Raw genomic sequence first — 14426 nt, forward strand, 5'->3', positions numbered from 1 at the left:
CACAGTTGTGCACTGGGGCCTCCCACTCTTTATATTCTGGTTAGAGCCAGTTTGCGCTGTTCTGTGAAGGGAGTAGTACACAGCGTTGTTCGAGATCTTCAGTTTCTCGGCAATTTCTCCCATGGAATAGCCTTAATTTCTCAGAACAAGAAGAGAATGACGAGTTTCAGAAGAAAGGTCTTTGTTTCTGGCCTGTAATCAAACCCACAAATGCTGATGTTCCAGATACTCAACTGGTCCAAAGGAGGCCAGTTTTATTGCTTCTTTAAATCAGAACAACAGTTTTCAACTGGGCTAACATAATTGCAAAACGGTTTTCTAATGATCAATTAGCCTTTTAAAATGTCAAACTTGGATTAGCTAACACAACGAGCCATTGGAACACAGGAGTGATGGTTTCTGATAATGGGCCTATTCCATAAAATAAATCAGCCGTTTCCAGCAACAATAGTAATTACACTGTATTTCTGTATTATTTTAATGTACAAACAAATGTTGCTTTTCTTTCAAAAAACAAAGACATTTCTAAGTGACCCAAAATTTTTGAACGGTAGTGTACGTGTTCGTGAGATATATTAGCGTGTAGCCCAAACTGTTCAGACGCTACAGACAGAAGTTGGCAGATCATCTGTACCGACTTCAAACGAGTACCAAAACGCTTGTGGGGGTCGTAGAGCACAACATTGTGTTCGTGATAGTTTCATCTTTCCATATAGGGGTAACAGTTTGTAGGTCGTTCACAGACATTTTCGTGAGAAGACTGATATTTTGGAATGTCTCATGGTCTGACAAACACAGCTCTGGCTCTGCCACCTTTCACCGCAGATGCGGAAGTGCGACATCGGCGGATTAAGACGTGAAAATCGTCTCTTTGGGGTTACAAATAAAAGTACGTCAAATGATCAAGACATTTTCTTAAAAGGTGGTTGCAATGCTGTGAAAAACAGTTGTACTGCATATTCCCCGAGTTTAACGTGTCTTTGTAGGGGGACTCTTATTTTGAATTAAAAACATCTGCATAATTTCCTACTGCCACAATAACAGTATTCAATTTCTAGATACATTGTCAGTTACATGTAAAATGTCTGAATTCAAGTAGATCCCAGGTATAAACAAATAAATGTGACATTTTCATTAATAGCACCCCCCCAACCCAACGACTACAGTAACTCAGATCCGCTTCTCCCTCTCTTTCCCATCTCCTCGCCATCAGTTAAAATGTTTTTTTTTGAGCCTCAAATTCCTCTCCATCAACCCAGACTTCTCCTCCTCTGCCTCACCCTCACTACAAGTAGTCAGGTGTGAGTCTCCTCTCCCCTTCTCCTTACTCCCATTATCTGTAGTCTGGTTTAAGTCTCCACGTCCCCTCCTGCCCCTTTGCCCTGTGGAAGTTACAGATGTTTCGGAGTAGTTCTCTGAAGACAGGGGTCTGGGTGTGGGTCAGTCTGGGGGTGAAGTGGTCCAGGACCTCCTTGGTGCTGGCCTGTCCATCCACAGCTCCCTGGAATGCCACAAAGTTTCTCAGCTCCACCAGGAGTTCATCGTGTTCCGTAGGGGGGGCAGGAGGGCCTGAGGGGATACGGGCACCCCCCTCTTCCTCTTCTCCTTCATCCCCTTCTCTCTGGGGCAGGCTGAGGTGGTTCCTATCTTTCATGCGGGCCAGTAGAGTGGAGGAAGAGAGGGGGGCCGTAGTAGAGGAAGAGCCTCCCACCTCTACCCCTTCTCCACTGAAGTGACCCCCTGGGATGGGTTTCCTAGCGATGGTTTTCTTGATGATGGCAGCATCCTACACAGATAAAGCAGACACACTGGGTTACAACAGAGAACAGAATAATGAAGAACATGGAGAACAGAGAATATCTGACTATATGTTTCAGCAGGGTCATGTTCATTAGGCACCTAACAGAGGTAAACAGACCAAAACATGGAGGGACTTCCTGAATGTGTCCAATAAGAAACACAAATTTCCATTTCCATCTGCAGGTTCCATCAAGTTGAATTTAACACTTTTTAAAGACCTGTTCAATGCCAATTGAAATGTAATTTAATACCAATTGAGGTCTGCTAATATTCCCATATTTCTTCACACCGTCACTAATAGAAAAAAATGTGTAGGCTAACCATCTTCTGATGGCATTCACAGTGCTTTAATAAAGATGTGCAATAGACTACTGAGATGGTATTCAAAACTTTTTTCATCTAGGCAGGAATGCATGATTCAAGATATGTTGATGTGCACTGCAACCTAATCCTGTGATTGTAATGCATTTTAGGTTGACAATTAGTCCATTGTCATATTTTACAGTTAAAATAGGTCTCTATTTTTTGTTCAATAGAGATTCATTTTCCTACATCTTTACGTGCACTAATATCACAGATTAACATATTTGGTGTTAATTCACCTGGGTAAGTGGAAAATAAAAAACACATTAGCTAGATCACTACCTCGAAGTATAATTTTCACTGGAAGTAACCATGTTTTAATCTAACAGTAAAGTAATGACGAACCCCCCCCCCCCAAAAAACGTCGCTTCATAGCCTAATACCCAGTGAGGCTAATGCGCTCGCAGAGGCCGATGAGCTCGCAATGGACAATGCTAATTTTGCGTGCGCCGTATCGCAGATCCATATCTCGGTTGTAAAATAGACAGCTGAGAAATAAAAAAACAATATACCTGCACAAAGCTGAGAACATCCTCTCTTCAACTGTGACGAGTATTACCAGGGCCTTAAACTTTTTTCTATACCAGCCACTGTGGTTGGTAGATTAAAAATCTAGCAGCAACTTTGATTTGTTTTTGGCATAATTACACAAAGACAAAGAAAATGATGAGCATGCTTAGTAATGTTTCTAAAACAAGACATTTATTATTAGTAAGAAATAATGTGGTATATTGCTTGATTTAATATAATATTCTGTGACCTGAGTATTTTAACTAAACAAAAAAATCTGACAAAACACTTTAGCTGCCCCTTTAAGGTAACCTTGGTAACAGGGCTGCCGGAGTCATCACATGTTCCCGTGAGAACGTCACTAGTTGAGGCTAACAATGTCTCTTTTTGCTAGCAGCGAGAGCAAACTCAAACATTGAAAAGCAACCTAGCTTGTGAACAAAACAATGTAAATAGCCAAGAAACACGAGGACAAAGTCTCACTTTAGTAGACTTCAGAGTACATTAGACCAACTTTTATGCCTGTACCCAATAAAAAAACAAATCTTTCAGTGGTCACAGCCCCCCAGACAGGCAGAGTTGCTGTTGCAAGGGTGGGATTGCTACAACCTTAGGATTCAGATTTCTTTGTGTATTAGTAGATATGAAACAAAATGGCAGAAATACTTTGAAAACAGCTACTGCAGCATTTATTTTGCTATAAAATCACACACTTTAAAAAAAATTAAACACTCACACTGTAGAGCCCTGAGAGTTACCACACGCCAATGTGGCTGGTGAATTAGACATTCTTACCTACCAATGCCAAAATCTACCTGCATTTGTCAGGTGGCGGGTGTTCATTTTATGCCCTGAATATTACACAGGATTGCTGTGTTTTTCTTATCGCTAGAATCAGAACACTTTTTTTCCTCCAAAATAAGTGCAGTGGAAAAGGAAGTTAAAAGTGGCTCGCTCATTATCACTGCAGCAGGTCCTGGCGAAACAGGAACATGGGCAGACACTTTCATTAGAGGAATTATGAAGACAATGCACTATACTGTTTATTTTGCTGTGGTGGCAACAATAAGCAGCTGCACAACATTGCGGAAACACAGTCGTCTCCGGTTGAATTTTTTAAGACCATTGAAAACTGACATTAAGACATTTTAAAAGCCTTTCATTTAGCTAAATTAATTTAAAAACATTTTTTTTAAGGACCAGGAGACACCCTGTGAAAAACATTTTATTTTGTGTGCCCTAATACAAATATGTTGTCTACCTCAGTGGTGTTGAGGTGTGTAGTTACCTTGCATTTGTCCTGAGCTGGGACAACTGTAGCAGGAGGAGCAGACAGCAAAGGATTCTTCTTCTGACCAAACCTCTTCCTGTAGACACACACAACCACCCACACACCTATTCAAACTACAATACCCATAATCCTCCACTCAATGTGGAAGTCTACAGTGATAGCCTGTGTGTGCGTGTACCTGGCTGGAGCTGGGGCAGGTTGGTTGTAGGGCAGTCTACAGTGTTGTCTGGAGACCTTCAGAGCTTTCAAAGCGTCTTTAGCTACTCTGTTAGCTTCAGCTTCCACCAGGACAAAGTCTGGGTTAGACGCCTCCATGATGGAGTCATGCTGCATTACACTGTGGATACCTAGAGAGGAGAGGCCGAGAGAAGAAGGTTAAAGAGGCACTGGGTAGCTCTACTTTACCCTGTGATTGTAGGACAAAATCATTGACACAAATTGTGGTTTAAACACCACATAGAAAAAAAACACACACGCAAAAACACCGTTTGGTTCATGCTAGTTCATCTTCTACGGTTTAAACGAAGAGCTTCACCTTCAGTCCAACAAAACTTCACCTGGCAAATAATGCCTCATGTGCAGAGGTACCCGATTTCTTGAAACGCGTAAAGGAAAGTACGATAACACTTTATAATAACTTTCCTGAATAAGCATTAAAGCGACATAACTACCAACAAAAATATATTTCATTACTTGTAAACATGTATTAACATAAAAACATACCCGACTTCTTGAAGAGTTTGGCCAGTACGTAGTCGTCGCTCTGTCTCTGGTCCTGTTTCTCCGGCTGCTCCTCGCGCTCCTCTTGTCCTTTGTAGCTCCTCTTCTTCACCAGGTAAGAGATGCGATGACCCTCGACCTTGGCCTGTTTCTGATTCCCGTGTTTGTTTTTAGGTCCTTCTATTGTCGAGTCACAGTGCTTCCTCTTCTCCCGGTGTTTGTAGGGACTGGGGCCAGGTCCTTGAGACTCTCTGTGTTTGTGTGGACTGTGTTTGTCTCGTTGTTTCTGTGTGCTGGGACTGACGGAGTTCGTGTGTGAATGTTTGTGTGGGTTTGGGCTGGTCACGGGTGAGTCTCTGTGTTTGTGGGTCAGAATGGAGTTTTGGTCTCTGTCTGGGTCTGTGAGTATATGAGCATTGCTTCCCTCCTCCCTAGAATGCTGTGTGTCACATTCTGTCTGGGACTGTCCAATAGGAATATCTGCCTCGCCCTGGTTGGCTTCCTGGCTGTCCTTATTGAGAGAGATGTTACTGCGAAGGGGGGTGGTCCTGTCTCCAGGCCGGGGCGATGGGGAAGGGATGGCTCCACCTCCAGTGGAGCTAACATTGTGATTGGTTACAGAGTGTCTATGGTTAGACCTTGGTCTGACTGGCTTCTTAGGAGCTTGGACATCAGAACCGGTGCCTACACAATGAGTGGAAATAAAAACGAGTGGAAATAAAAATGAGTGGAAATAAAAACAGGCGGAACCGTGTGTGTGTGTGTGTGTGTGTGTACCTGCAAATATAGCGCTGGTCTCAGTGCCCTGCGTCCCGTCAGGATTAGATAGGGTAAACAGCTCGTAGATGTCGTTGGACTTGAAGAAGCGTCGCTGTTTGGGGTCCTTCAGAATGCGGTTGGTCAGGAAGTGTTTGAAGATTTGCCTGAAGGGAAAAACACCAGAGGTGAATATTAACACAGTCTCTCCTGGTGGTGTTGGGAGGAGAATCTCAATAGTTCAGTTTATCACAGGTGAAGAGCTACTTGAAACGTGGACACAGTAAAAGGTCCAGAAGTAATTGTAGCCCTGTGGTCGGTCAGCTGTTTGTTCACCCACACACACAATTGCTAATAACCTATCTGCAATCGCCGACTATATGTGACAAAGTGAAAATCTGAAGCCCCGACCCTAACCCGATAATATAGAAAATGCGCTGTATGCTACAGTCCGATGGGCGGGATGATTTTGAGACCGGTTACTGCTTATAATTTCCAACTTCTTGGTAGGCTATTTGGGAGTCAAAATTTTGCCAACATTTGGTGTATAATTTTACTGCAAGAAATGCTCAATTCTGCAGGAGTTAATATGCGAGAGGTTATAGATTTCAGTGTCCACTTAACCAGTCTGAATAGTACGCTACAGTTCCCTTTGACGTGCCATAGGCCTATTTGACAACCTGTCTTGTGACTGTGGAATTTGTATAGTGCTCTCACAACGACACACATAACATAGCCGGCACTGCTATCAATATATATTTTTTAACCACTTCACCAAATCTTTCCCAAACATGACTTTTCTGGCCTCGCTTCTCTAACTTCAACTCTCCATTGAACATAAATTGTTACATTTACGTTTTTCCACTTGATGCATTCAACTCAGACATGGTTCTTTCTGCCTAACTTTTCCCAGCAAGTGTTCTATGCCACTAGGGGCTCTAAAACTATTGTTATACGACCAACACGTACGCTTACAAGTCACTCCCTTGGCCTCCCTTCGCAAGAAGTGCCCGTGACACACTCAGTGGAGAAGTGGTCCAATGAAGCAGAGGCTACATTTTACGGGACAAGAAATGTGTTTCGGGACTTCGCCAACATCGCCAACTTTTACCACCCCGTCACCGGCTTCATCAGAAAGTGCACCGATGATGTTGTCCCTACAGTAAAGGTCAGATGTTTTCCCAACCAAAGGCCCTGGGTTAACACTGAGACACACGTTCAACTAAAGGACAGAGTCACACTACACATAGGGCTATTGCAGCCAACGTAGCTAACCGTGAGGCTAAGGAAGTAGCCACGGTCACATGACGAAGTCCCGCTACAACATCCGTAGAACCCCCAAACATGCAAAAAAGACGATACAGGAATAAGGTGGAATCCTATTGCACTGGCTCCAATGCTCAATGCATTGGGCAAGGACGAAAATGCATTACGGATTATAAAGGAGAAACCAGCCAACCGTGAGCTACCCAACGATGCCACTCTACCAGATGATCTTCAAGCCTTTTATGTACTCTTCATTGACAATTACCGCAAGCCTTGCATAAGGGCTCCCGCTGTTCGGGATTACTCGCTCTCCGAGGCTGACGTGAGTAAGACCTTTAAACGTGTCAACACTCATAAGGCCACTGAGCAAGACAGAATACCAGGGTAGGAGCAGACCAGCTGGCAGGTGTCGTAACGGATATTTTCAACCTCCCCTGTTGCAGTCTGTAAATCTCCACATGCCTCAAAATGACCACCCATCGTTCCTGTTCCCAAGACATCTAAAGTAACCTTCCACAGTGCCCTGTAGCGCTCACATCTGTAATCATGAAATGCTTAGAAAAGGCTGGCCATGACACATCCACACCATCACCCCAGACACCCTGGAGCCACTCTAGTTTTCATACCGCCTCAACAGATCCACGGACGACCCCATCTCAATTGCACTCCACACTGCCCTTCCCACTTAGACATGAAGGGGAAAATCCTATGTGAGAACGTCTTTTATCGACTATGGCTTAGCGTTCAACACCAAAGCCCCCTCCGAGATTGTCACCAAGCTTGGGACCCTGGGACTGAACACCTCCCTCTTCAACTGGATCCCGTCTTGACCGGCTGCATCACTGCCTGGTGTGGCAACTGCTCCACCCTTGTCCGCAAGGCCCTACAGAGGGTGGTGCGGACATCCCAGCACATCACTGTGGGCGAGCTCCCAGCCATTCAGGACATACACACCAAGCAGTATCTGAAGAAGGCCCCAAAAAATTGCCAAAGACTCCAGCCAACCCTGCCATAGACTGTTCTCTCTGCTTCCGTCCAACAGGCAGTACCAGAGTATCAGGTCTCGGACCAATAGGCTCCAAGAGAGAGCGAGAGCCTCTACCCCCACCGTGGACTGTATGCACTGACAGTGCACACGCTCACAGGTCTCAACCCAAACACGCATACACTGACACTCACCACCACCCTGCTGCTGTAATGTTTACTACTGTGATTTATCCATCCTGCGACCAGTCACTTTCTCCTAATCCCTGCCTACATGTACACATCTACCTCAGTTAATGCAGTATACCTGCACCTAAACTGTATTTCTCGTGTTTGTTTTTATAGTTCTCCTATTTTGATATTGAATTACTGCACTGTTGAGAAGGGTTTGCAAGTTAAGCATGCCACTGTACTTGTGCATGTGACAAATAAAACTTGAAACTAGAGCGCTTGCAACGTCAGCGTCGCGGTTTCTTTCGTAAGTCCATATACGAAATTGTATGCACGAAATACTGTAAATCGCTTTGGCTGAAAGCATCTGCTAAAATGGCATATTATATCATAATGGGGCCTGAGAAAGTAAATGTTACCCTTCTTGATGCCTTTGGCTAAATGCAGCGAGCTCAGATATATGCAAAGTCTGTATTTGAACCCCTCAGGAAGTGAGTGCTAAACCTCGGTGATTGGCTAGTGATATGAATAAAGTGTCCCTCCTTCCCTTCCTACCTGTGGTAGATCTTCTCCTCAATGGTCCCGGCGGTCAGTAGTCTATAGACAGTCACCTCCTTTTTCTGACCGATCCTCCAAGCTCGCTCTCGAGCCTAGAGGACAACAACACAGGGACATGGGGGTGAGAGTGTGATAAGAGTGTGTGTGAGATCCTCCACATACGCGCATCGAGCCTAGAGGACAACAACACAGGGACATGGGGGTGAGAGTGTGATAAGAGTGTGTGAGATCCTCCACATACGCGCATCGAGCCTAGGGGACAAGACAATAGCAGGAGATTCATGGTTAGGCAACGACTGACTGGTCACAGATATGTCTGTGTACCATGGAGTCTGTCGACCCTATGGTCAGCGGTGTGTGTACCTGTGTGTCAGTGCTAGGGTTCCAGTCGGGGTCATAGATGATGACTCGGTTGGCTCCGGTCAGGTTGACTCCCAGCCCCCCCACTCTGGTGGTCAACAAGAACACAAAGATAGACTTGTCCTGGAGAGGAGGAGAGGACAAATTAGGATATAATGGTGGTCAAAGCAAAACAATTTCTTATAGTACTTTTTAAAATCACTCATCAGGACACGTCTGATCATGGGACCATATGCGAAGATACCCAAAGACACTGGGCAGCAGGCTAGACAATATGACGTTTCCACGCTAGCAATCTAACCCCCAGCGCTAAGATTTTTTTACTGAAAGGTCTTTTCACACTACTGAGCCGAATCGAGACGATCCAAACCTCAGCTGTACTGAACAGGCCTGATTACGCGTCAACCATAGTTGCTGGTTTCATATTTTCACAATGTGAAAAGGAAATATCTGAGCCAGCACAGTTTGGTTCAGGTCTGCAAGAAAGACCCTTACTTCGTTGTATCGAGCGATGAGAGGCTGTCTGGAGGCGATGGTGGTGGTACCATCCATTTTCACATAGGTGTAGCCATTCTCCCTCACAAACACCTCCAATATCCCCAACATCTAGAAAGAGACGGCGCGAAAGAGAGGAAGAAAGAGTTGTGGATTAGGCCTAACAGGATTGTCAAATTAATATTCTATGGAACTTGAGACCCACCTAGTCATTGTGTCTCCCCCCCCCACCAGCACACACATACCTGTCTGGACTGTGTGAACAGCAGGACTCTGTGTTGCTGTTTAAACCAAAGTCGGAGCAGTGATTCCACCACCATCAGTTTGCCGGAACGTTTCCAGAAGCCAAAGTGTTCCTCTTCAGTCAGTTGGTCCTCTGGTATACCCTTCAGGATCTTGGGACCCCCTGAGAACAGGTCCGGGTGGTTACACATCTTACGCAGTGCTATCAGGCCCGAGAACACCTGGAAATGAAGTATAAAAACACAATATATAAATGCATTAATAAATAAAACAGTCACTGTGAACTAGGAGGATAGTGTTCCCCAACTTTGTGGTAGAACTGTTTTATTTGTCAGTCGATGTGTCACAGGATAGCTCACAAAACTTAAGGTTGATCATAGCACAAAAACATTTGGTAAACACAGCATTGATCGATTTTTTGCTTCTACCTGGTTAGGATCTACAAAAAGAAGCAAGCTAGAAAATAATATGCTTTCCAGTCAACAACATTACATTTGATTATATTTCCATGATCATATTGATGTTGGTCCCTTTAAACAAACACATTTTCAGACTAATTATTTCCATAAGGGTCCTAATGAATGATCCGACATAACTAATTCCCTGCAGAAGGCAAAGAGTGCGTTGTGCGTTTGCAGTGCACTAGCCAAGTGCTGCATTAGTAATGTGGGTTAATGGATTCAGAGACCACATCAAGGAGAGGACTGACCACTGAGAGTGTGTGTGCGCGCGCACAAGGAAATATAGAGCAGTGATGAAGAACGGTTGGTGTAAAAGCCTTTCCTCGGGTCAGAGATACACTCAAAAACCACTGTAGAGCATTCCTCTGACCAGGCATCAGTTATCATACCACTGACCTTACATATCCTAATGTGAATGACACACCGAGATAACATACAGGTCCCTATAGAAAGCTTTATGCATGCAACATGTCGAGCAAAACCCATAGAATGGCATATCTCAACATTATAGACCATCTCGGGTAGTACTCCAGTGTTTGTGTTAAATTATGAATAAGGCCCATCTTTTTCCTGGAAGAATAACCGGCTTAACCTGAACTAGGTACTCGTCTTTCAGTGGGATGCCAGAACGTGCATTTCCAATCCAGATCATAACTTGAGATATATTAGCCCCGATCCACCATCCTGACCACTGCACTTTTGTTTTCGTTTTCACAGTGAAACAGAATGTAAGCTCGCAAGATCAGGATGGTCGTACGAAACAATATATATACATGGGCCTTAACATGAAAATGAAAATCAGCCTATGGTTACAGCACAATAATTTGTATAGACAGACAATTGACTTGACTGTTCAAAGCCAAAAGGTCAATCAATCAAAAAATGTTGATAGATACAATTCTCTGATCAATAACAAAAAGAGCCTCAGTGCAGAAAGAGGAGGAGGAGAGCCAGCTAAGAGGTAGATGAGAGGATATGGAGAGAGACTCGCCTGCATATCTCCATTCAGTATTTGGTAGACCTCTTTGGAGTCCAGATAGCCCTGATACACCTCACGCTGCGCCTCTGTTAGCCTGCAAAACAAAACCTGGAGAAACACAAGCCTTCACTTTAAAACCCCTTGATGAAACAAGTGTGTGAGCGGAAATCAAAGACAAGAGGTTTCAGCCTAGAGGCTCTGTCCCAAGGGAGACAATTAATGAACTGAACAGAATAGTGTGTGTGTGTGTGTGGGGAAATCTGACCGGCAGCATTTGAATTTAATGGACATTTGAGAAGTTTACCAGACCCACATGCATTGGGTGCGTTACCTGATTATGGCGTCCACTCACGGTGCTCAGAATGACAGAAATCACATTTAGAAATCACATTTATCTCCCCAATTTTTGTGATCTAATCTTGTATCATCGCTGCAACTCCCCAACGGGATCTGGAGGCGAAGGTCGAGTCACGCGTCCTCCGAAACATGACCCGCCAAGCTACGCTTCTGAACACACGCTCGCTTAACCCGGAAGCCAGCTGCACCAACGTGTCGGAGGAAACACCGTTCAACTGACGACCGAAGTCAGCTTGCAGGCACCCACCGCCCAAACCCTCCCATAACCCAGATGTCGCTGGGCCAATTGTGTGCCGCCCTATGGGACTCCCGCTCACGGCCAGTTGCGAGATCGAATCCCAGGCTGTAGTGACGCAGCAATACTGTGATGCAGTGCCTTAGACCACTGCACCACTCAGGAAGCCCATGGTTATCATCGTAACACAACATGCAACGGTGTGCACTTCTTACCGAATTCCGATGCGCACTTAGAAGATGTTGGAATAACTGCCACAATGTACTTTCCCTCAGCTTTTCCTCATGAGGACTCCAGATGTGGCCAGTGCAATAAATTGCAATGTTTGTACTGTGAGACGCCTAAGACAGCGCTACAGGGAGACAGGACGGACAGTTGATTGTCCTTGCAGTGGCAGACCATGTGTAACAACACCTGCACAGGATCGGTACATCTGAAAATCACACCTGCGGGACAGGTACAGGATGGCAACAACAACTGCCCGTGTTTACACCAGGAACGCACAATCCCTCCATCAGTAGTCAGACTGTCCGCAATAGGCTGAGAGAGGCTGGACTGAGGGCCTGTAAGCCTGTTGTAAGGCAGATCCTCACCAGACATCACCGGCAATAATGTTCCCCATGGGAACAAATCCACGGTCGCTGGACTAGAAAGGACTGTCAAAAAGTGCTCTTCGCTAACGAGTCGCTCTTTTGTCTCACCGGGGGTGATGGTCGGATTCGCGATTATTGTCGAAGGAATGAGCATTACACCGAGGCCTGTACTCTGGAGCGGGATCAATTTGGAGGTGGAAGGTCCGTCATGGTCTGGGGCAGTGTGCGTCAGCATCATTGGACTGAGCTTGTCATTGCAGGCGATCTCAACGCTGTGCGTTACAGGGAAGACATCCTCCTCCCTTCCTGCAGGCTCATCCTGACATGACCCTCCAGCATGACAATGCCACCAGCCATACTGCTCGTTCTGTGCGTAATTTCCTGCAAGACAGGAATGTCAGTGTTCTGCCATGGCCAGCGAAGAGCCCGGATCTTTATTCCATTGAGCACGTCTGGGACCTGTTCGATCGGAGGGTGAGGGCTAGGGCCATCCCCCCCAGAAATGTCCGGGAACTTGCAGGTGCCTTGGTGGAAGAGTGGGGTAACATTTCACACCAAGAACTGGCAAATCTGGTGCAGTGCAGTACTTAATGCAGCTGGTGGCCACACCATATACCAACTGTTACTTTAGATTTTGACCACCCTTTGTTCAGGGACACCTGGGAAGCGTGCTACAATTACCAGTTGAGAAATACAAATAGTATAAAACACACAATCGAATTTAGATTTGTAACGGAATGATTGGGCTTATAAAAGCACAAAATTCAGTCCAGCAGCATTGAATGAGATTTTGAGAAGCTGTCCGACAGATTCTCCGCTCATAGGCTCTGTATCTGTACTTTTCTCCAAGACAAATTGGCCAGCGGCAGTTTTATTTATCAGCTAAATTTTTTAAAATTATAATAATTACAAAAATCTGCCAAAATCCGACCAATGGTGTAGGTTTGTGAGATCCAACCAGATATTAGCTAGCCACCCTAATGAAGACCTGCTCCTCTAATCAACGGAGAAACAAATGATTACACTAATGAACAATGTGCGCACAGGTGGTCTTGGCTGATTTCTTTTGATTTTCCCATGTCAAGCAAAGACGCACTGGGTTTGAAGGTAGGCCTTGAAATACATCCACAGGTACACCTCCAATTGACTCAAATTGTCCATTAGCCTATCAGAACCTTCTAAAGCCATGACATAATTTTCTGGAATTTTCCAAGCTGGATAAAGGCAGTCAACTTAGTGTATGTAAACTTTTGACCCACTGGAATTGGGATACAGAGAATTATAAGTGAAATAATCTGTCTGTAAACAATTGTTGGAAAAATGACTTGTGTCATGCACAAAGTAGATGTCCCAACCGACTTGCCAAAACTATAGCTTGTTAACAAGAAATTTGTGGAGTGGTTGAAAAACAAGTTTTAATGACTCCAACCTTAAGTGTATGTAAACTTCCGAAGTCAACTGTATACTACTGGTCAAAAGTTTTGAAACACCTACTCATTCAAGGGTTTTTCTTTATTTGATTATTTTCAACATTGTAGAATATTAGTGAAGACACCAAAACTATCAAATAACACATTCAATAATGTAGTAACCCCTTCCCAAAAGTGGTTAACAAGTCAAAATGCATTTTATATTTGAGATTCTTTAAAATAGCCATCCTTTGCCTTGACAGCTTTGCACACTCTTGGCATTCTCTCAACCAGCTTCAGCTGGAATGCTTTTCCAAGAGTCTTGAAGGAGTTCTCACATATGCTGAGCACCTGTTGGCTGCTTTTACGTCACTCTGCGGTCCAATTAATCTCAATTTGGTTGATGTCAGGGGATTGTGGTAAAGTAAACTTCTGACCACCTGGAATTGTGATACAGTGAATTATAAGTGAAATAATCTGTAAACAATTGTTGGAAAAATGACTTGTGTTATGCACAAAGTAGATGTCCTAACCAACTTGCCAAAACTATAGGTTTGTTAACAAGAAAATGTGGAGTGGTTGAAAAACTAATTTTAATGACTCCAACCTAAGTGTATGTAAGCTTCCGACTTCAACTGTATAAAACCTCTGGTAAAACCCCAAGATGTACCCATTAAAACTAGCAACGGTCATCAAAATTGAGAAGGTAAAAAACACATTCTGATAAATGTAACAGCTACATAATGAAGTAAGTCAACTCAATTTGTAAAAACCCATCAAATATGGACTATTATTGCACAATGAGAAAAATAAAATCTCAACATTTTGTTGGGAATTCAGGTATTTAATTGAATGTCAAATATAAAAATGTTGAG

The 14426-nt window shown here is 44.2% G+C and overlaps 1 protein-coding gene across 3 annotated transcripts in view; it reads right to left on the minus strand.

Annotated features, from left to right (window-relative positions):
- Window positions 1–342: 342 nt before the first annotated feature.
- ercc6 (excision repair cross-complementation group 6) overlaps window positions 343–14426 on the minus strand; it is a 49282-nt gene continuing 35198 nt past the window's right edge. For all 3 annotated transcript variants that reach the window (XM_046359104.1, XM_046359102.1, XM_046359103.1), the window contains exons 15-24: window positions 10970–11065; window positions 9520–9738; window positions 9275–9385; window positions 8783–8902; window positions 8417–8511; window positions 5462–5607; window positions 4688–5368; window positions 4143–4311; window positions 3962–4040; window positions 343–1786 (exon numbers count right to left, since the gene is read on the minus strand). In XM_046359104.1, the coding sequence (XP_046215060.1) occupies window positions 1334–1786; window positions 3962–4040; window positions 4143–4311; window positions 4688–5368; window positions 5462–5607; window positions 8417–8511; window positions 8783–8902; window positions 9275–9385; window positions 9520–9738; window positions 10970–11065 (2169 nt within the window). In that variant the 3' untranslated portion in view covers window positions 343–1333. The remainder of the gene's footprint in view (window positions 1787–3961; window positions 4041–4142; window positions 4312–4687; window positions 5369–5461; window positions 5608–8416; window positions 8512–8782; window positions 8903–9274; window positions 9386–9519; window positions 9739–10969; window positions 11066–14426) is intronic.

The sequence above is a fragment of the Oncorhynchus gorbuscha genome, linkage group LG08 (assembly GCF_021184085.1).
Source record: "Oncorhynchus gorbuscha isolate QuinsamMale2020 ecotype Even-year linkage group LG08, OgorEven_v1.0, whole genome shotgun sequence".
Lineage (NCBI taxonomy): Eukaryota > Metazoa > Chordata > Actinopteri > Salmoniformes > Salmonidae > Oncorhynchus > Oncorhynchus gorbuscha.